The following is a 21,663-nucleotide window of genomic DNA, read 5'->3' as shown; positions in this document are numbered from 1 at the left end:
CAAGAAGTAGGACTGAGTGAATTTGTAGGCTCTGAAGTTTTATATTGTTTTCTTTTTGAGTGCAGTTACGTTACAAAAAAAATCTACATTTGTAAGTTGCACTTTCAGGACAAAGAGATTGCATTACAGTATTTGTATGAGATGAATTGAAAAATACTGTTTCTTTTGTTTATCATTTTTACAGTGCAAATATTTATAATAAAAATAATATACACTTTGATTTCAATTACAACACAGAATACAATATATATGAAAATTTAGAAAAATATCCAAAATATTTAATAAATTTCAATTGGTATTCTATTGCTTAACAGCGCAATTAAAACTGCGATTAATCTTTTTAATCACGATTACTTTGTGAGTTAACTGCGATTAATCGACAGCCCTAAATTTAATACAATGAAACTGACGCTGGATTTGTAAAATGTCTCACAAATCGCAAGATTGAAAAAAGTTATATCTAGCTTGCCTTCTATCCTAAAGCCTTTTCTTCTTATAAATGCAATCGGACAGTATTTGCATGTGCTGTGAAAATTTATATTGTCTGTCAAGCAATAGATTCTGTCTGCTTTCCAAAAGATTAGTATTCCATTTGCTATATTTTTCTACAGCCAAACATAGTTTTCAAGCCACTGACAGTGTGTAATTGGACTACATTTTTTCAGGTGTTACTTGCGACTGTTCTAATTATTTAAAGAAAGATAATAAAGTCAGAAAACAAAGCGTGGACTCTAAACTATGCTGGATAGTGTCGTTTTGATTGACCTTCATAGAAATTGGCTTTGTCACACAGATTCCAAAGATTCCAAGCCTGAATTCATCTCTACAATAGTGATGCAGAGCCCTGCAATGGGACTAAGAAGGGAGGCAATGTGATTCCTCTTCCCTGGGGCTTCAAAGAGCCCGTTAGACCCCCCCAATACAGCTTAGGGAAGCCCTTAGCATTGGCTTAACTTGTACCCAGCTGACCATGGTCTGTATGGGTCTTCTGGCAGCTAGGAAATAGCTGTCAATAAGACTGTCTCTGCCACACGTCCACCCAACCCCAAAATGCCCTGGTACACTCCCTATGCTGGGGATTTATGTACCAGGGATGGGGGCATGCAGAGCTTGCTGAACCAACTCTCCAACTGTCAGAGAGGCTCCGTGAACACAGCATATTCTTTGATGGTCGTAACAGATGTTTTGCTTAGAGGTGTGGCCACAGGAGCAACTGTTCATTCTGTCATTGCCTCAGCCTGTTGGCCATTTGGCAGGGCTCCTTCTGCTTGTACTGCCCTGCTCCTCATCTTGAGGCTGCCTGCTGGGCCCCATTCTCCAATGGGCAGGAAGGACGAGGATTTGTGTTAGGGCTGTTAAGTGTGCAGCAGTTGTAGGTATAGATCACAGTGGAGTTTTTTGAGTGTGCATACATCCATAATGCAACTTCCCTTTACAGATCAGTTTAGTCTATGGACTCAGTTCTGATTTTAAAGATGCAGGTCACACATCACTGATAGTAGGGCCAGCCTTATGCGGCTTGTCCCATTCCCTCCACTATCCTCCAGTGGAGTGGAGGAATTTGAAGGGTACAGACTGACATTCGATTCCAGTGCTTGTGGAAAGGAGGTGGGGGATGCAGATCGTCCAGGCAAGGAATCTGCACCAACTGCATTTCCCAGCACCCCAGGAACTCCGTGCATCACAAGGCAGAGAGCTTTTCTGCTAGGGATGGTGGTTCCAAAACAAAGCAGATTCACTGGGTAATATTCCCTGTGAGAGTGGCTGCAACTGGTGTACAGGTGATGTAGCTTTTAGTCTGCGGTAGTTGCTGCAAAGTGGTTCACAACCAATCTATGATCTGGGCAGAGGATTTCGCTTCCTCTAGAGGGTAGTCCATTTACTCCCAACTATGCAGTGGGTCCAGGATTTGGACAGATGTGCAGATTGTCATAGTAAGTGTAGCCACAGCCCTTACAAAGCAGACATTGATTAATACAGGAATAAGCTACAAACAAAACAAGTTGGCTTCCATCTGTTGTGGGACCAGAGACCGCACCCTTGCTGGAACTTTCAGTATAGCACAGAGACATCTAGTGGCCAAATAACATACCTACAAGTAAATATCATGACACAGAAGTTAGTACTTCCGTAGACAAGTCGCTCAGCAACAACTTGTTACGGACACACAGGACTCATACCCTCTCTCGGCTCCGAACGGTCCCTGGGAGGAACCCCCTTCAGTGTGACAGTCCTTTTCAGGATCCCACTCTCTCTCGGGGGTTAAGCTGTAGGCTCTACCGCCTCCTGGGACCGCACCTCTCTGAGCCTTCGGCACACCTGTCTCTCGTCATGGGCATGCTCAGGGAGTCCACTCGCTCTGGATCCCCGGGGCCTCCACATCCACAGGGAATAATGCAACCCTGATCTCTAGACTGCAGTGAGACTCAGTCAGCGTAAAACAGAAGGGTTTATTGAGCATCTGTAAAAAGCATAAGAGGCTCTCAGGGCTCTCGGGTCTAACATCCCTCAGCAAAGTACTTCTAGTCTTACGTCACAATGGCATGCAGAGAGCCATTTCATTGTACAGCTACCACTCTAAATCCTTATTCTCGTTTAGCTGTTTTTTATTTGTTTAAATATTACGTTTTAATAGCTATACACAAGGGGCACATAAAAACACTCGTAAAACACGAACTCTTAGGAGTTTCTTTATATTAAACCTGAAATGCAGAGAAATATGTAGTTGGAAGGGACAGTGGTAACATTTTAAGCTGCCTTTCATCATTGCAGAGAGCCTGATGTGCAATAATAGTCATTATTATTTGTAGTGATCTTTAGTATTGCAGTAGTATTCCATTACATTATAAGGCAATGTCCAAATCTTGGCAGGCCAACAGGTTCTCCAGGGCCTGGCACTTGCTGGCTCAGAGGATGCTCTGGAGCAGGGGAGGGAAAGGGACCAAAGCCATGAATGAGGGTCTTTTGTTTGGCCCACCAGGCACCAGCTGTTCCTTCCTGCTCCCTACTGGTGGTTCTGCAAAGGAAGCTCCACACACTGGCTCAAGAGTGCCCCAGGCTTCCAGCAGCTCTGGCCCTTGCATTCCCCGGCCAGGCGGCCCCTTTCCCTCCCAGGCTGCAGAGTGTCCTCCAAACCAGCAGGTGCTGGGCCCAGGCAGGGCACTTGGAGGCAGATCAGCATAGGGACGCTGCAGCTGGACTGGGCAGCGGCTGGAGCTGCTGGGAGCCCGCTGCCCAGGGCAGAGCTGGAGCCAGGTAGTGGGGGCGTCCTTACAGTAGAGCTCCCAGCAGGGAGCAGGATGGAACAGCTGATGCCCAGTGGGCCAGTGGGAAGGCCCTCATAGGCCAGATCTGGGCCGCAGGCAGGCCACCGATTGAAGAACACAGCAGTATTTCCTAATGACCCTCATCAAGGGTTAGGGCCCCATTGTACTAGGCACTGTCCCTACCCCAGAGAGGTTGCAATCTAGCAGTTAGAAAGTACGGGAGAGGTGAATAAACTGGCAAATGGGAGGAGCAGTGAGAGGAGGAAAAACTAACAGTAGAGCCAGGGAGACTGGGAGCTGCGGAGTCAGCGCTTGAGGCGGGGGCAGCCGAGCGGCCACGTGGACATGCTGGCCACTTCCAGGAGCTGCACGGAGCCAGGGCAGTCAGGGAGCCTGCCTTAGTCCTGCTGCGCCGCCATCCGGACTATTACGCCGACCAGAGCTGCCAGGGTCCCCTTTCGACCACGTGTTCCAGTCGAACACCAGATGCCTGGCAACCCTAAGCCAAGCACATTTGCATAACTCAGCGTGGTCTCAGTAACAGCTGGCTGCCAGCCTAATCAGTCCCAGATGGCAATGGTTTGTAGGCTTGTATCTTTTAAGGAGGAATCTCAGTGAGAATAAGGTGATGGCTTGTGAATGTTGTCAGAAGGTTCTTCCCCAGCACATGTGGTGGCATGGGAAAAAGCAGAAAGGTGCTTCTGTGACAAGCAGATAAATGGATGCTCAAGGGTGTCATTGACAGAGCAAAGGTGAGGGTCAGGGCCATAATAAAAAACTAGATTTGAAAGGTAAGGTGCCGCTGATTCAGTGGAGAAGGGGAAGCCAGTGGAGGGGTACAAAGGGGAAATGATGTCATCAAAATCACCTTGGAAACATTTTAAATAGCTATGAAGCAGGAAGGTTGTAGGCATCAGTGCCACACAGGTGAGATTACAATAATTAATGTATGATTTTATGGTGTAGCGGGGCGGTCACCCCACTCTGGTTCAGAAAGGGTTAAAAGCCAGCCCTTTGAGAGGGCTGGGGGCCAATCAGGAAAAGGCTGAGAGGTAGCTTATAAGGGCTAGTCTGGGCCCTATAAAAGGGCTGCAGGGCCAGAGGCCAGTCAATCTCTCTCCAGCCTTGGACAGAGATGGACCTGGTGGCTGGATAGCAAAAAGGGTACCTTGGACAGTGCAGTGCTGGGGAAGGGCTGGGGGAGCTCCAGCCTGGCAAACCCCCAGGCAGAGGCCATGCTGTCAGGGCCAGAGGAGGTATTAGGGCTTTGAGGAGGCAGCCAAGGAAGGTAGAGGCAGAAGGCCCCCTGGCCGATGATGAGTGGCCACTTCAGACTGCAGTTTGCCCCTGAGGGAAGGGGCTAGATGAAGACTGGCAGTGGCTCATTGAGGTGAGATGGGCTTAGAGGATTGGGGTTCCCTGGGGAGTGGAGGACCCCGAGTGTGTGGGCACTGCTGAGGGGCAGTACCCAGGAGAAGGGGCACTACGGGCTGGGAGGGACGCAGCGCCTGAATTACAGTGGTGGAGATTGATAATGATAAGACAAAAAGCGACAGCAGGAGGTGCTGCGACGCTGGGATGAGCTAATTCCCGAGGTAACCAGCAGGAGGCGCCACGGCGGTGAGTACATGCCATGTGACACATGGATAAAGAAGACCATGTATACTTCACCGTTTTCCTGTTTCTTTATCTATAGCGCTTTAGGTTCTTATAACAGCATATTGGGATTGGACTACATATTTCCTACCCCTATAAGTTTCCTTATACTAGTGCATTATGCAGTCATGTTCCGAGGTCCTTGTGATATTTGATATATGGGATTTTTATTTTATTTTTCCAGAATTAAAGCTTGGAACGTTCATTCATAATATGAAGATGCTGCTGACTTTGTTCCTCTTCCTTATTGGGAGTCAAACTTCAGTAACTCAGATGCCTGGTATTTCAGTATCCTTTGTACTCTGTTGTATTATGTGATTTGATTTTTTTTAAATACAATATTTAGTCCCCAATTTCCCCCCAAAAAATTTGAGGTGAAGCCTGAGACTCTTGAGTCAGGATCTCTAACCTTATGAGACTTTGTATAATAGACTGAAACTGTGTTTGAATAATGGAGATGGACATTAGATTTACATATTAGGTTGATCAGTGCTATCGTAAACCTTGACAGACTTATATAGATTAGGGCCAAATTCAGAGGTAAAAATGCAGATAGCGTATAAATGAAGCTCACTCATGGAATTTAGTTATTTTCAAGTGGGTACCTGGGATTTAATTACTCAGCATGTGCAAAAGGAGGATCCAGTCCTGCTCCCTACTCACATGAGTTCTGTGGGGGTCGTTGGGATTCTACATGTAAGTTCTGCAGAACTGGGTCCTTAGTATAAATCCCAGGCACAGTGAGAGCTAAACTGTGGTGTAAGTTAGGGCAGCATTTGGCCGTGGAGGGGGCCAGATCAATGTGACTGATAGGGTAGGCGTGTTGCACAATTTAGAGAAGTTGTCAATAGGAAAGTTGCTCAGGAGGAAAGTGAGGCCCAAAGCTGCAAGTTCCTCTGAGAAAAACTGAGGGCTTTCAACTCCTATTGACTTCAGTGGAGGTTAAGGATGATTAGCAACTTGCTGGAGGCAACCAGCACTTGTGACAGGCAGGTAACTAAGCACAGAGGAATCAAGGCAGAAAGAAAAAGCAACTTTTGCCACTTTGTGGCATACAACATAATGAGACTCTGAAGAGGGTTGCACACTTAGTCCACAGTTGCCATAGGATTCCATATGGGAGAGAATATTCATTCTCAGGAACGTGACAGATGTCATCTACTGTGGTGTAGGTGTAAATTAAAGTAGGAGGAAGGGTGCTTTATTTCAACCCTTCTGTTAGTCACTTAAGGCTGTCTGGATCACTGACATACCCTTGAGATCTACTGTGTTAAGGTAAAATATGACTGTGCCAGTGAAGAGTACAGGGATGAGAGGAGAAGGTGACATTTCCCCCCATCCAAACTGGAGTAAGCATGTAAAACTGCAGCTCCTCTTCTCTCACCCCAATACCTTGACTCCTCCATAAGAGGTAGTCATAAGTAGTTGTCTCAGCTCTTCTTAGCTAGTAGCACTGGGAGTTGGGGACAAAGGATAAGGATCTGCCTAAATGTGGATTTCGGACTCCACCTCCATCCCAGCCCTCTGCAGTAGAGTTAGTATGGAGATTCTTTTTGCAATGCACAATTCCTTGTAATTCCTGAGTCTAAGTGGTTCAGGGGACTTTGCATGGGTCCTCCACACTAAGGGTGAACTATACTGTGCCATGTGCTGAACTGAATGTTAGCAAAAATAATCCAGAGTGCATTGTGCATTGTGCCTGTAGTCACCACCCCATAGTCACAAACATGTGAAAGAAGTTAGCACTTAGAGATATTTCTCTAACTGGAAACACTAGATAATGTGTCAAGTATCAGAGGGGTAGCCATGTTAGTCTGAATCTGTAAAAAGCAACAGAGGGTCCTGTGGCACCTTTAAGGCTAACAGAAGTATTGGGAGCATAAGCTTTCGTGGGTAAGAACCTCACTTTTTCCCAATACTTCTGTTAGTCTTAAAGGTGCCACAGGACCCTCTGTTGCTAGATAATGTGTGTCCTATTCAGTAGAAATTAAAAAAAATATATATTTAAACCTCAAAAAGGAAGCAGGCATCCAATCCTGAGAAGCACTGAATAGCTACATCTCCTGGGAAGTCCTAGGGACCAAACAGATGCTGAGCATCTGTAATTTCCTATCTTTGTAATCTTTCATGATAATAAAATAAGCTTAAAATATAAGAGAGAATTCTTGGGCTTAGAAAGATATTTTTCAGCTTTTGGACATTTTATTTCTGGATATCTCTGGATAAATTCTTCGGTGAAGCATTGCTTGTATCATCAGAGTATTGTAGAGATAAAGGGTAAGAAATATGTAATAACATTTAACTTTCTGATTTTTGCAGCCCCTACATCTGCAGATATTGTCCTTTTGGTTGACAGCTCTAATAGCCTGGGAAACAAGACGTTCCCCTCTATGAAGTCTTTTATTAGCAAAATGATCAATCATCTAACAGCGACTCCTAACCAATACCGTATCGCACTTGCCCAGTACAGTGATGATTTGCACGTTGAATTTCTGCTGGACGCCTATAAAGCAAAGAACCCAATGCTGAATTATGTAAAAAAAAACGTTGTATTCAAGGGTGGTTCAGTAAAAACTGGCAATGCCCTTCGAAAAGTTCACGGGACCTATTTCAAAGGACCAGCTAGTGGAAGAGACAAAGAACGAATTCTGGTTGTCTTGACTTCAGGGGCATCAGAGGATGCTGTAGTAGAGCCTGCCAAGATCTTGAAAAGTGACGGGGTAAAAATCATAGCCATGGGGATTCAGGATGTTTCTCCTCAAGAACTGCAGTCAATGGCTACACCTCAATTTTCTTATAAGTTTCGCACAGTGAGGGATCTCAGTATGTCTTCTCAAAACATGACCAAGATCATTGAGGACGTTATTCAAACAGATATTAATGGCATAATACCAACAGATATAATTGCAAGTGCTCCTGAGAGAGAAGGTAAGGAATGCAAGGCTGTGATCATATTGGTTGGAAGAAGTAATTCAATGTTGGAAAGAAAGACACCTTGAACATTGTGGGCTAAATTTTCAAAATATTAAATGACATGCATATTTTAAAATAAGGAAGAGAACAGACATGTCCATGACCAGGTACCTGTGTATACAGAGAGGCATGTAATCCTGACATTTTGAAAACCAGTGCCTATCTGTTCATGACTTTATGCATGACTAACTCCGGACTCCACAAAAGTGAATGGAGAGTGGGTGGAGTGAAGCTGTAACTATTCTTGCAGATTTGGTAATTTTCAAGAGAAAATAGCTCTTGTTGTTGGTTTATGCCCTGAAACAACTAATTAATGGGCATTTTCCTTTGGGCTTCCTCTGACATGGCTGGTATTGACCACTGCTGGAGACAGGATGCTGGAGTTAGGTGGGCTGCTAATTTGATTCAGTATGGCAATTTCTGTGTTTCTAGATAAATCTGAATGAGGGAAACTATTTTAGAAGAGTTTTCCATGGATTGGCCAAGAAATAGACAATTAATATTGTATTCTTTTCTCCTCTCTTCCCCTGCAGTTTGTAAGAGTGATTCTGTTGCTGATGTTGTGTTCATAGTAGATGAGGGTGTTTCAAAACCAAAAGCTGAAGATATTAAAAATTTCCTGCAAAATACAGTCTCCTTTCTTGATGTGAAAAAGAATCGTACAAAGATTGGCCTAGTGACATACAGCAGTGAGTCACACGTGTTATCGTTATTGAGCGAAGAAACAAACAAAACTGCTATTCTGCAGAAAATACAGAGCTTTTCTCCAAGGGAAGGGAAGGCCAACACCGGTGCTGCCATTAAGGCTACAAGGCAAAGAGTCTTCTCTGAAAGCAGAAAGGCCCAAGGGATAGAGCAAATAGCCATTCTGATCACCCACAGACCCTCTGAAGACAACATAAGTGAGGCAGCTCATGATCTTCGGAGAGCTGGTGTGACTGTATTCACCATAGGCATTGAAAATGCTGATTACACCCAGTTAACCCAGATAGCATCATATCCTCAACAGCAATATGTTACTAAGCTGACGGCATTTTCTGACCTGCCAAAAGAAGCCAGAACTTTACAAAAGAAACTCTTGAATCAAATTCAGGACAAACTGTATGTCCAGTCTGAAAGAAGAGAACTACTTAAAGCAGGTAAACCTTTCCCAGTAATCCTATTTCTATCTTTTCTCTAGCTGGAAGATTTTTAAGTAGAGATGGTCTTGAACCAAAACCTGGATCCAAATCCCCCTGAACTTTTGATCTAGTTCCAAACTTTAGCCTTTGAGGAAGTGCAGTTCCGAAGCTGAATCTGGATCCAAACTATAGCTCGGACCCATCTTTTTAACATATTGACTGGTTCATGTTATTTTATTGAATTAGTGCAAAGATCCTGCATCACGGTCTCCTAGTGGAGCAATTTATGTCTTTATGGAGTCCTCTTGGTGTCATTGGGACTCTGCATAGGTGTAAGGGAGGGTCCATGATAACAAAGCCCAGTATAGGATTGGTGCCTAAATTATTTTCATTGGGTTAGCAAGGCAGGCTTTTTTTTTTCTCTTTCTTTCTTAGTCCAAGCAAACACAGCTTGGACAAGCAAGTTTTTACAACTCCAACACCACAGAGTTTTGTCATTATACTGGTTGAAAAATAGAGGCTGTGTACCTGGGGGGATCCCTTCATCCCCTCCCCACCCATGAAGAAAACTACAGATGCCTCTGAATGGGGTTAGAGAGCTCACTTGGATAAACATGCGGCTCCAGGCTCTTGTACCCAGGAAGAATCCAAGCTAAACATCAACCCCTGACACTGTGGGCAGTGCATGAGGCCTGAAAAAGATTCCTGCCACTCATCCATACCCTGCATTGTCAAGTCACATCTAACATGACTACAGTACACTATATCAAAAAACAGGAATAGGGAGGTCCACCCTTCTTTGCACAGAAGCAGTCGGTCTCTGCAGTTGTTGGCCAGAAGAGTAGGTGAGCTTGGGGCCCTTAAGGTGGACCCTCCTACACAGTCTTCCATAAGGATAAGGTTTCTTTGAGGTTACACCCTATATTCATTCCAAATGTTCCCTCTGAATACCATTTAAATCAGGTCATATACCTAGCTATCTTCCACCCAACATATTATGCCACCAGAAAAGACAGGGCCACCATTCTCTGGATGTTTATTGAGCCTGAGCATTCTACCTGCAGATGACAGAACCCTTCAGGGAAACTCCTAATCTAGTTGTCTCCTTTGCTTCCTCTTTCACACATTTGAGATTTTCTAAATGGATCTGAAGTTGCATCAAGCTGTGAGCTGATGGTGACCCCTCCCACACAAGGTGTACAGGATACATCAGTGGCTTTGCTTCATGGAGTTCCCCTTCTGTAGATCTGTAGAGTGGCAACATGGAGCTGTATGCACATTTTTACTAGGCATTATGCCCTAGAATGAGTTTCTTCAGCAGATGTATCCTTTCAGATTGCAGGATCATGCTGCCAAACACATCAGGGTTCCTTGCGCCCTCCTCATTGAGTACTGCTTGTGAGCCACCTTGAATGGAATACCCCTAGGGACCGTCATTTGAAGAAATTCTGGTTACTTACCTTACAGTAACTGGTGTTCTTCAAGATGTGTGGTCCCGATCTGTATTCCACTTCCCACCCTCCTTCCTATCTGCTTCTGATCCCTTCCTTGGGTTATTCATGGTAGAAAAGGAACTGGAGAGGTGGTCAATCCATGTGGTCCCTTATGCCTTGAATTGCAGCACAAGGAAGTGATGGGCACAGATACAGACCAAGAAACACTGCTGTTGAAAAATCTTCTGGTCTTAGGCACATGAAGTGCATGCACATCTCAGGTGGCATACAGATAGGGATCATAACCTGAACTCCAGTTATCAAAAGATAAATAACCAGCATTTCTCAGACATTGTTACTTTACATTGAGGTTACAGCCACTTTGCACCATAATAACCTCACTCTCTGGCAGATTTTCTGCCGCTGTGGAACTCCACCTAGGTTTGTGTCATTGTATAAATACTGGTTGACTCTGGGCCCTAATTACAAGTCTATATGCTTTGGTGCTTCTCTCAGTGTTTCTCGCTTTACATTTTCTTCTCACACTAATGCTGTATACAATTTATTTTTCCATGTAGGATGTGTGGACACAGAGGAAGCTGATATTTATGTGCTCATTGATGGCTCAACAAGCATTTATCCTGTTGCCTTCGGAGACATCAAAACATTTTTGAAGGAAGTGATTAAGATGTTTAACATAGGGCCAAATAAAGTTCGCTTTGGAGCTGTGCAGTTCTCACATGACAAAAGACTGGAGTTTGAACTTGATGAATACAGCAACACAAATGATTTAGAAAGGGCCATCGACAACATTAGGCAAATATATGGGGATACCCATATTGGAGAAGCTTTGACTTTCATGCAGCCACTGTTTAAAAGGGCAAGGGAGCAGAGAGCTGGCAGGGTGCCTTGTCACCTCATTGTCCTAACAGATGGGGAGTCACATGACAGTGTAAAGGAGCCTGCTGAGAGACTGAGGAATGAGAAGGTTAATATTTATGCCATTGGTGTAAAAGGTGCAAATGAAGCACAGCTCCATGAGATTGCAGGGTCAAAGAGCAGGACTTTCTTTGTGCAAGAGTTTGACTCTTTGAAAAACATAAAAAATGAAATTGTTCAAGGGATCTGTTCTGGAGAAGGTACGGGAAAATTTTGATTTTTGCCCTTTGAACTCAGAGCGCTAATTGAATGCGGAGCCTCCTCTTGTATAACAAATAATTTTAAGTTTAAAACATGATAAGCATATTACTCCAGCCTGAATAACTGAAATGTATAAATATACTTTGGGCACATTTTGAACTGAGATGGCTGTCTGCAAGCCAATTATAAATAATGCAGTTTTCTTTCTTTCTTTTTTAAATCTATTCTGTGTATGTTCAACATTTGCTTTAAAAAAGCAAGGGTATTTTTATTTGGTTTCAGTCAGAGTATCAAAGCACTGCTTTTCCTTCCTCTTTTATTTTTCTCAGCTCTGTAACAAACAAGATGGCTTTTCAACTGAAGAGGGTAGTCCTACATCAAGTAGTGTGCTTTCCAACTTGTCATGTTGTGTTGCTATTGTCCCAATGTAAATGCCTGTATCATGAATTGTTCAGATGCCCACAGAGCACTAACCCTACCGTCAGGCTGCAGTCAGGCAAGGTGAAATTTAAGATCATTGTCTTTGTAAGACTGTGATGCTCAGTAGCCTTCAAACCCCCCCCCCCCTCGCCACCCCCCCCCCCACACACACACACAAAGAGTAAGAGGAAAACAAATGCAAGCTAAATTCTCTGGCAGTGAGCTATGTCAAGTTGGTGTTTGTGATTAACAGGTACATTATTAGAATGCTAGTGTCATATGCTTATACACAGCTGTAAACCCCTGAATCTTTTGTGCCTGTATTGATTGGCGGGAAGTCTGAAAAGAAGCAGGGGCAGGTGGGAGGCAGCTGCAGGTAAGCTGGGGCGGGGGGGGCGCGAGGAGGAGAGCTCCGGGGATGCGCGGCCTTGGCCGAGCGGCGCCCGGCGGCCCCAGCAGCTCCGGCCCGGCTCGGGCCCCAGCAGCGCCGGCCCTGGCTCCGGCGGCTCCAGCCCGGTTCCAGCTGAGCGCGCCGGCTCGGCTCCAAGCCCCGCAACCCCGGGCGGAGCTCCGGCCAGAGCGCAGCCCGATTCCTGGGCTCTTTAAAGTCGGCCCTGGTCAGGGGACAGGGAAGGAGGGTTGGATGGGTCCGGAGTTCGGGGGGGGGGCTGTCAGGGGGGCAGGGGTGTGGAGAGGGATTGGGACAGTCAGGGACAGGGAGCAGGGGGGGTTAGATGGGTCTGGGGTTCTGGGGGGGCTGTCAGGGGGGCAGGGGTGTAGAGAGAGGGGTTGGGACAGTCAGGGACAGGGAGCAGGGGGGGTTAGATGGGTCTGGGGTTCTTGAGGGGTTGTCAGGGGGGCAGAGGTGTGGAGAGGGGTGGAGGCAGGCAGGGAGCAGAGGCGGTTGGATGGGTCGGGAGTTCTGGGGGTCCTGTCAGGGGGCGGGGAGCAGTTGGATAGGGCATGGGAGTCCTGGGGGGGTCTGTCTGGGGGCGGGGGTGTGAATATGGGGTGGGAGTGTGGATAAGGGTTGGGGCAGTCAGGGGAGAGGTAGGGTCGTAGGGGGGCAGTGAGGGTGGGGGGTTCTCAGGAGGGGGCAGTCAGGGGACAAGAAGTAGGGCTCTCTTAATGGCTCTCCATGCGTCTCTGGACCCTCTCAGCTGTCGGGCTTGGACGGAAACATTGCCTGAGGGTAGTGAGAGAATGGGTTATCGGTGAGGTGGGGGTGGGCGTGAGCCCGGTCAATAGGGGCAACCCCTACCAAGATCTGAGCCTTTTCTCACACGCCCGTTAGAGCTCGACATTATGCTGTTTGGGACCCCTCTTCGAGGAAAGCCTCTGGATTGCAAGTCCAACCGCTACCTCCTCGTGGTGAGAGTCGGTAACTGGCTTGGATAGCCAGGCGGATTGCGGAGGACGAACCCACATCCCACATTCAGTGGGGTGTGGGACGGGGTTGGGCAGCCCCATATGGTGCCACATGGATGCCCCCCTGGTAAGGGTAGCCTCCCCCAGGTACGGGTTGACTCCCCCTGGTAAGGGTTAGATTCCCCCTGGTAAGGGTAGTCTCCCCCAGGCACGGGTTAGTTTCCCCCTGGAAAGGGTAAGTTTCCCCCAGGTACGGGTTAGTTTCCCCCTGAGAAGGGTAAATCTTTTAGCTATGGAAAAAAGTAATTTATATTTTTATACCGGATTGGCGCTGGACCGGGTTAATAACGCCCCCGCTGTTGGCTTTGATGCCCCGGCTGACAGTGTTAAATATATTAGGGGTGTGATTAGGGTCGCTGGACCAATGGATAAAATGGTGTGGACTATAATGAAGTCTCATGAGCATGAGAGTGAGAATCAAGTCCTCCCAGTGGAGCATGGAGAGGAGGTAGAGGAGACTGTTTGTGATGATCATGGTGAGGAGATTTTATCTATTTTACCGATGGTTTTTACAAGGGACACTTTTAATGATTTAACTATGGAAAGTTTTAATCCAGATTTTAAGTATTTAAGTACATTTGATGATCCATATGTTAGTGAATCGGGATATCTTAATGCTCATTTAGTTAATGGGTCTAGTTTATTAAATAGTTTTAGACCAAGTACTGATTTTAATAGGGATCGTAATAAGGATCTTAACAGTACTGGTAGTAATATAAATATATTAGAAAGTAGTTCGTGGAAGGATGGGGTTTTTTATTTAGAGTATCCCGTTGATAGTTTTAATTGTCCAATATGTCCCCAGATATTACCAACATTTGGTAAATGGGCCAAACACATTAATGTGGTTCATAAAAGTAAAGCCATACGAGTTGTATGTAGTAAATGTGGAAAATCTTCTCAATATCATAATATAGCTTGCCACTACCCCAAGTGCATACCCAAGAAGGAGGATACCCCAATGAAGAGCCATACGTGCTCGGTCTGTGGGCTTGGTTTTCATACTAGATCTGGATTGAGCCAACACTGTAGACATAGACACCCTGCTGTGAGGAATGAGCAAAGAAAAGAAGATATGGCTGCTAAAAGTAAGATCAAAGAGGGATCGACTAGATCTCGTATATGGACCAAAGATGAGGTTGCGCAGCTTATACAGTTGGAAAGGAAATATATTGGGAAAAGGAATATAAATAAATGTATTGAGAGCGAGATGAGGACCAAAACGAATAAACAAATATCAGATAAAAGACGAGAATTAGCAAAGAAGAAGTTAGTGGTAACAGGAGATAGGGAGGAAGTGACTGAGGTAGAGGACATTAGAGTAAATATATTAGAAATTCCGCCCCCAAGAGAGAGGATTTTCCCACTAAAAGGACATCCAGAAGTGGATTTAGTGGAGAAAATATGTAAACGGGGAAAACAAAGTAGGGAGGGAAGAGAAATAATAAATAGTTTAGGGGAAATTGAAGGATTATTAAAGGAGGATTTAACAAAAGCTCTCGGATGGGCAATGTTGGAAAAATTATGTTATTCATTAGTAGAGGGAAAGGACCCTAGAAATGAAAGTCAAATAGAGTTGAGGAATAAAGGAAAAGGGAAGATGAGAAAGGAGGGGAGAAGGAAGCAATTTAATGCAATTAGGAGATATGCTACAAAGAAAGCTAAGTATAAATTCTATCAACAATTATTTGATAAGGATAGAAGAAGATTGACTCGCATTATAATGGGAGAGCCAGATAAGGCTAAGTGTGCTATCCCTATGAAAGAAATTGAGGAATACTATGTGAATATTTTGGGAACAATTGGACTTGGTAATATGATAGGGTGGCCATCATCCACAGAGAATGCGGATAATGATATATTAATGAGTCCGATCTCTGTGGATGAGATTAGAATAGCTTTAAGAGAAATAAGAAAAGATAGTGCTCCTGGCCCAGATAAAGTAAAAGTGAGCAATTTGTGGGATATTTTTAATTTAGACTCCTTAATACTTACAAAAATTTTTAATATATGGTTTCTAAATAGACAGGTACCAGATGAATTTAAGAAAAATAGAACGATTTTAATACCAAAGACACAAGATGAGGAGGAAATGAAGAAGTTAACATCTTGGAGACCATTGACAATTGGGTCAGTTTGGATTAGAATCTATACCAAAATATTAGCAAAAAGACTGGTGGAAACAGTTAAGATATGTAGTAGACAAAAAGGGTTTATATCCGCCCCTGGGTGTGAGGAAAATATTGCTATATTAGATAATTTGATTAAAGGGGCTAAACGAAATGGGAATGAAATTGCAATAGTGTTCGTAGATCTGGCTAAAGCTTTTGATTCTGTGGGACACGGACATATAATAGCCGGGTTGAGAAGATTTGGTATAGATGAACATTTTATAGATATTATTAGGGACCTTTATGATAATTGCACAACTAGGGTATGGGTGGGTGATGAAGTTACTGAGTCTATTTTAATTAGGAGGGGGGTCAAGCAGGGTGACCCGCTGTCTCCAATTTTGTTTAATATTGCTATGGATCCCCTTTTAACTAGATTAGAAGTAGAAGGAAGTGGTTTTTATGTTAAGGGTAATGGTGTCACGTCATTGGCTTTTGCCGATGATGTGGCAATTTTAAGTAGCTCAGATAAAGGAATGATTAAAAATTTGGGTATCTTAGAGGAGTTTTGTAAAAATACTAATCTCTCTGTTAATGTGAAGAAAACGAAAGGCTTTCATATTTTAACTAAACATAAAACCTATGTAGTTAATCCTAAGGATAATTGGCAGATAGGGTCAGAGGAGATTGAATATGTTCAACCAGGGGATTTTGAAAAATATTTAGGAGCTAGAATAGATCCCTGGATAGGTGTAGGGGGACCGGTACTTAAAGAAAAATTGAAAGATTGGAGTGAGAATTTAATTAAGGCCCCATTAAAACCGACCCAAAAAATATTAATTTTACAGACATATATTTTACCGAAGCTATTTTATAATCTTCTTTTAATAGAACCCCCTTTTAATCTTTTAGACGATCTTGATGTGTTAGTTAGAAAAATAGTTAAAGAGATTTTACATTTACCTCAGTGTACCACAGATGGGATATTTTATTCTAGAGGTAGGGATGGTGGTTTAGCTCTCACTAAGTTTAGTGTGCAAATCCCAAATATGTTAATTCGTAAATGGAGGAGACATATTGTCTCGAGAGATGATTGGATGGACCTATCTTATCTATATGCAGGAGAAAATCTTGTGGATAAAATATTGTCATTTAGTGCAGTAACATCTCATCCCAAGAAATGGAGGGAAGAGGAATTTTTAAGATGGTCGGAACTGAGATGTCAGGGAATAGGGATAAAATATTTTAAAAATGATTTAATTAGTAATTCGATTTTTAGAAATTCTAGTAAAGTTAAATCGTCAGCGTATATCGCAGCATTGCAGCTTAGGGCAAATATTTATCCTACTAGGGAGACATTAGCAAGAGGAAGAGGAGGTGTGAATGCTCTTTGTAGATGGTGCGGTAAAGTGCGGGAGACTGTTCCCCATATCTCAGGACAATGTTATAAGACTAAGAATGCTAGGATAAAAAGGCATAATAGAGTAGTGTCTGCAGTTGTAGATAAGGTTGGTAAATTAGGGTGGAAGGCAATGATAGAGCCCCATTTGAGAAATAGTAAGGGTGAGTTAAGAAAGCCGGATATTATATTTATAAAAGGAGATACAGCAGTGGTGGTTGATGTTACAGTGCGATGGGAGGATAATGCCGGAAGTTTGGAACAAGCCCACAGTGAGAAGGTGGCTTATTATCTTGAGTTAGAGGAAGAAATTAAAAACTTAACGGGAGGTAAAAATATTCACTTCTTTGGTTTTGTGCTTGGGGCGCGTGGCAAGTGGAGTGAAGGTAATAATGATTTGTTACAATTATTGGGAATGGACAGAAGTAAAAATTTTAAGGAGAGTATATGTAGACTTGTTTTATATTCCACTATTGGTATGATGGCTATATTCAGTGACAGGTAAAGATCCCGGAGTTTCCATTCCGTGTATCTTGCCAAAACTAAATTTTAGCTATTTTGGTTTCCATGCTCTAAATTTTCAAATTTTTAATATTGTTTTGAACATTAATTTATTTAGTGTTATTTAATATCTGTCCTTCAATAGAATGGTTTTAATTATATAATAAATACTTATTAATGGATGAAATTCCAATTTAAATTATTAGTTTATTTAATTACTGGATATGGATGCGGACTGGCCGCGTATAATAACCAGGAAAGGGCAGGTAGTCACGCCTGTACATAAATAGGGGGTGGGATCCTAAGGGGCAGTTAGTGTCAGGGGTCCCAGGAGGGGGCAGTGAGGGGACAAGGAGCGGGGGGGGTTGGGGGTTCTGAGGGGGGCAATCAGGGGGTGGGAAGTGCGAGGGAGTGGATGGGGGCGGGGCAGGGGTGGGGCTCCTCCCCCCAGTGTCCTCTTTTTTGCTTGTGGAAATATGGTAACCCTATTCTAATGCATAGCAGCAACTGGAGGAGGAGGCAGTAACAGAATGTGAGAGAGGGCCCAGTATTGGCCCCAGGCTCCTCATCCCAGCTATTCTCCAGACAGCACCCATCCACCTACCTCACTATTCCCCCATTTACCCAGCACAGCCGGAAATCTTAGCACCCACCTTCTATCCCAGATCATCCTGCCCCAGTTAAGTCTATTTACTTATTTTTAATGTACAGCCTGGGTTATATTAATATAAATGTTTTCTTCTATAGCCTGCAAAGAAATGACAGCTGACATCATGTTTCTAGTGGACAGCTCTGGAAGCATAGGACAAGAGAACTTTTTGAAAATGAAAAACTTTATGAGAGAACTGGTGAACAAATCTGACATCAGCGCAGACCGAGTGCAGGTTGGGGTTGTCCAGTTCAGTGACAGAAAGAAGGAAGAGTTCCAGCTTGACCGATACTCTTCAAAAAGTGACATTTTCAGTGCTATTGCTAGAATGTCTCTTATAGGGAAAAATACACTAACAGGAGGCGCTTTGACATTTGTAGCTGATTATTTCAAGCCTCCCAAAGGTGCACGTCCGGCTGTCAAAAAGATTCTTATCCTGATTACAGATGGGGAAGCGCAGGATGAAGTAAAAGGTCCAGCAAAAACCCTACGTGATCAAGGTGTTATTATCTACTCTGTTGGGGTGTTTAATGCAAATAAAACTCAGCTGGAAGAGATTAGTGGGAAGTGTGAGCTGGTTTTTTACATTGAGAAATTTGATACTCTGAAGCACATAGAAGATGAGATCATCTTTGGAATATGCACACCTCATGAGGGTAAGCACTGCCGTTTTCAATAACTCATGTCAATCTGTGTCTGTGTAGGAATTTTGCTCTGTCCAGATAGTTGAGTATTGTAATAAAGTAAATAAACAGGCATGCTTTCTACTTGCAATGTCATCTTCTTTTGGAGATGCCCACAGGGATGAGAAGTGTGCGAGAAAATGAAGGTAGAATTTGGCTCATGGTACCAGGAGGCCTGTCCTACTAGCTTTCAAAGATGCTATATTCTCTCAAATGGGTGTAAGAAAAGACTAAGAATCTGATTCTTACTTATACTAAGGCTCCTTTGTGGTGTTCTGGCAGTGTAAAACATCCTTGGGGACTGATTCTTGTTCACACTAATGGCCTAGTTCTGCCCTCATTTACAAGGGTGCAACTTCTATTGAAGTCATAGAAATTGTACACCATGTAAATAAGGGCAGAAATGGGCTCTATAGGTTGTATTTACCTGATAGACTTTAGTAGTACTCATTTACACAGGAACCCTGAATGGCCTAGAAGATAGATAGGTGCACGCGCACAGACACACACAGACACAGACACACACACACACACACACACAGCGAGAGAGAGAGAGAGAGAGAGAGAGAGTCTGGCCCCCATCCGTGTTGCCAGCAATACAGCACCGGAAACTAGTTTTGTTGGAACCGTATTTACAAGTTTCAGTTTGGGTTCCAGATGTGGTTCAAACCCAATGTAGCCAAGGCTTTTAAGAAAATGTGTTGACAGAAGCATTTAAATAGGTGCAAAAGAGGCATAAAACTGTGTACAGATAGATGAAAATGGTAGTGACCACATGCTACTCATGTTTGGGGGGTCCCAGTCCAGGACTGTGTGAAATGAATTCTCACAGGAACTAAGGTCTGTCACAAACCTCTCCACCTTCCACTCCAAGTGCAAGGTGTTTTCCTTTGACCTTGCCTTCTCTAACATAAATATATGGGGAGTGAAGGTGCCATTCAAAACAACTCACTAAACACACTTTTGCCCCTGGGGAGAGGATGAGAGAAAAAAACTCACTGCTCAGTACATGGTTGGAAGGCACACAGGTATATTAAGGTGATGATTACAGTATAAGAACCTATATAGAATAAAATAGAGTGATAACCATCTGTGCAAACACTTCCCTGCAGAGGCTGCTATCCAAACATTGCACTTGCTGTTGCATAAGAACCTGAAAAATGGAATAGCCCAGGGCTGCAGTGTGGCTGGGGAGAGCACAAGGAGTCTCTCTCCTCTTTGCACATTGCATATTCCATTTCAGGGGTTTACAGGACTGAGTTCTGGGTCTCTCTTGCACTCACTAATCCAATTGTAGAAAACACATTTTTGCTGTTGCAAAGTGAGAACAGATCCAAACCTGCCCTGAAAGGTATATATTTTGTTCCTTGTTTAGGAGCTACAATGTCCTCCTTACTAAACTGTTAATTCGGTATTGACTTCCCATCTCCTCGTCATAAATGCTGATCTTTAGTTTAGGAGTAGTTTTAATGGGTTTCACAAAAGTCCTGTTCAGCCCTTTTTGGTTACTGCAACATAGGGCCTTGGGGGCTGTGCAGGGACGGCAGGGCTTCAGTCTCCAAATGGAACATTTTTCTTACACACAGAAAAAAAATGCAATAGATCCAAAGCACAAAACAAATTCTGCTATCATTGATGCCTGGTGGGTCTCCATGCATTTCAGTGTGGTTGTATAGATGCAAATGGCAGCAGAATTTGACTAATTTCCATTAGTAAACAGTAAATAAAACTGTGTGTATGGTGACTCTGTAGTAGAACAAAGGTCACAGAAATTTGACATAACTCCAAAAATGAAAATACAAGCTTTTAATTGGTGCTTGTATTCTAATAGAATACAGATTCATAGAATTTTAAGGCCTGAAGAGGCCATTCTGATCATCTAGCCTGATCCCATTCTGTTGTTACTATTCATTTCTTCACCCCCCCCCCCCCCGCCCCCACCATCCCTCTGGATTTTAGATTAAGTTGAAACTCTCAGTTATTTTAGGATTAGTGGTTAGGCTCTTCTGTTGTGCACTGATGGATTTTCCCAAAACATGCCTAACATAGGCTGTTCAGTTGTGTTACTGCCTCCAAAAAGTGATCTGAATTCACAAACTTTGCTTGAATACAAGGGGGCTAGTAAGAAAGATTCAGTAAGAGTCTGTACTTACTTACCTGTTTGGGTTTTTTTGTTTTGTCATTTGTTCTTTTACAGAATGCAAAAGGATAGAAAGATTAGATGTTGTGTTTGTGATAGATGGATCTAGGAGCATAAGTCCCGAACAATACCAGACCATGAAAAAATTCATGATTGACTTGGTGAAAAAATCTGATGTCGCGCCAGATAGAGTTCGGTTTGGAGCTGTAAAATATTCTGATGAACCGGAAACGTTTTTCTACCTTAATACGAACAGAACAAAATCTGAGATTGTTGAGGCTATCCAGAATGATGGAACTATAGGAGGTTTAACGTTCACAGCCAAGGCAATTGACTATTCGGAAGCTCTGTTTGCTCAGGAGCATGGCGGCCGCAAAAGCAAGGGAGTTCCACAGATTCTTATAGTGATAACAGACGGTGAGTCCCATGATTCAGCACAGCTCAATGACACAGCCAAGAGATTAAGAGACAATGGAATTATTATCTATGCTGTTGGGATAAAAGGAGCAAAACCTGATGAGCTTTTGGCCATGGCTGGATCAGAAGACAAATATTACTATGTGGATACATTTGAAGGACTCAAAAACACATCTGTAGCAATATCAGAAAAAATATGTGATGATTCAAAACCAGGTAAGTGTTTGTTTTACTAGTCTATACCGTTTAAAGTTTCCTCATCATTTTATTTAAAAATTGGCAAAGATGGGGAGACACATCTCTAAAATTTCAAAGCAACGTGTGTG

The 21,663-nt window shown here is 43.5% G+C and overlaps 1 protein-coding gene across 1 annotated transcript in view; it reads left to right on the top strand.

The window, feature by feature from the left end:
• The window catches only part of LOC135873797 (collagen alpha-6(VI) chain-like), a 111,592-nt gene that overhangs the window by 8,469 nt on the left and 81,460 nt on the right, over positions 1-21,663 (top strand). Inside the window, exons 4-9 of the mRNA XM_065398414.1 lie at positions 5,107-5,202; positions 7,242-7,832; positions 8,429-9,034; positions 11,028-11,588; positions 18,196-18,753; positions 20,978-21,553. Of these exons, the coding sequence (XP_065254486.1) occupies positions 5,107-5,202; positions 7,242-7,832; positions 8,429-9,034; positions 11,028-11,588; positions 18,196-18,753; positions 20,978-21,553 (2,988 nt within the window). The remainder of the gene's footprint in view (positions 1-5,106; positions 5,203-7,241; positions 7,833-8,428; positions 9,035-11,027; positions 11,589-18,195; positions 18,754-20,977; positions 21,554-21,663) is intronic.

Source organism: Emys orbicularis, chromosome 2, assembly GCF_028017835.1.
Source record: "Emys orbicularis isolate rEmyOrb1 chromosome 2, rEmyOrb1.hap1, whole genome shotgun sequence".
NCBI classification, from domain to species: Eukaryota; Metazoa; Chordata; order Testudines; family Emydidae; genus Emys; species Emys orbicularis.
Note: the sequence above shows the minus strand (reverse complement) of the source record. Positions and strands in the feature narration are given on the sequence as shown.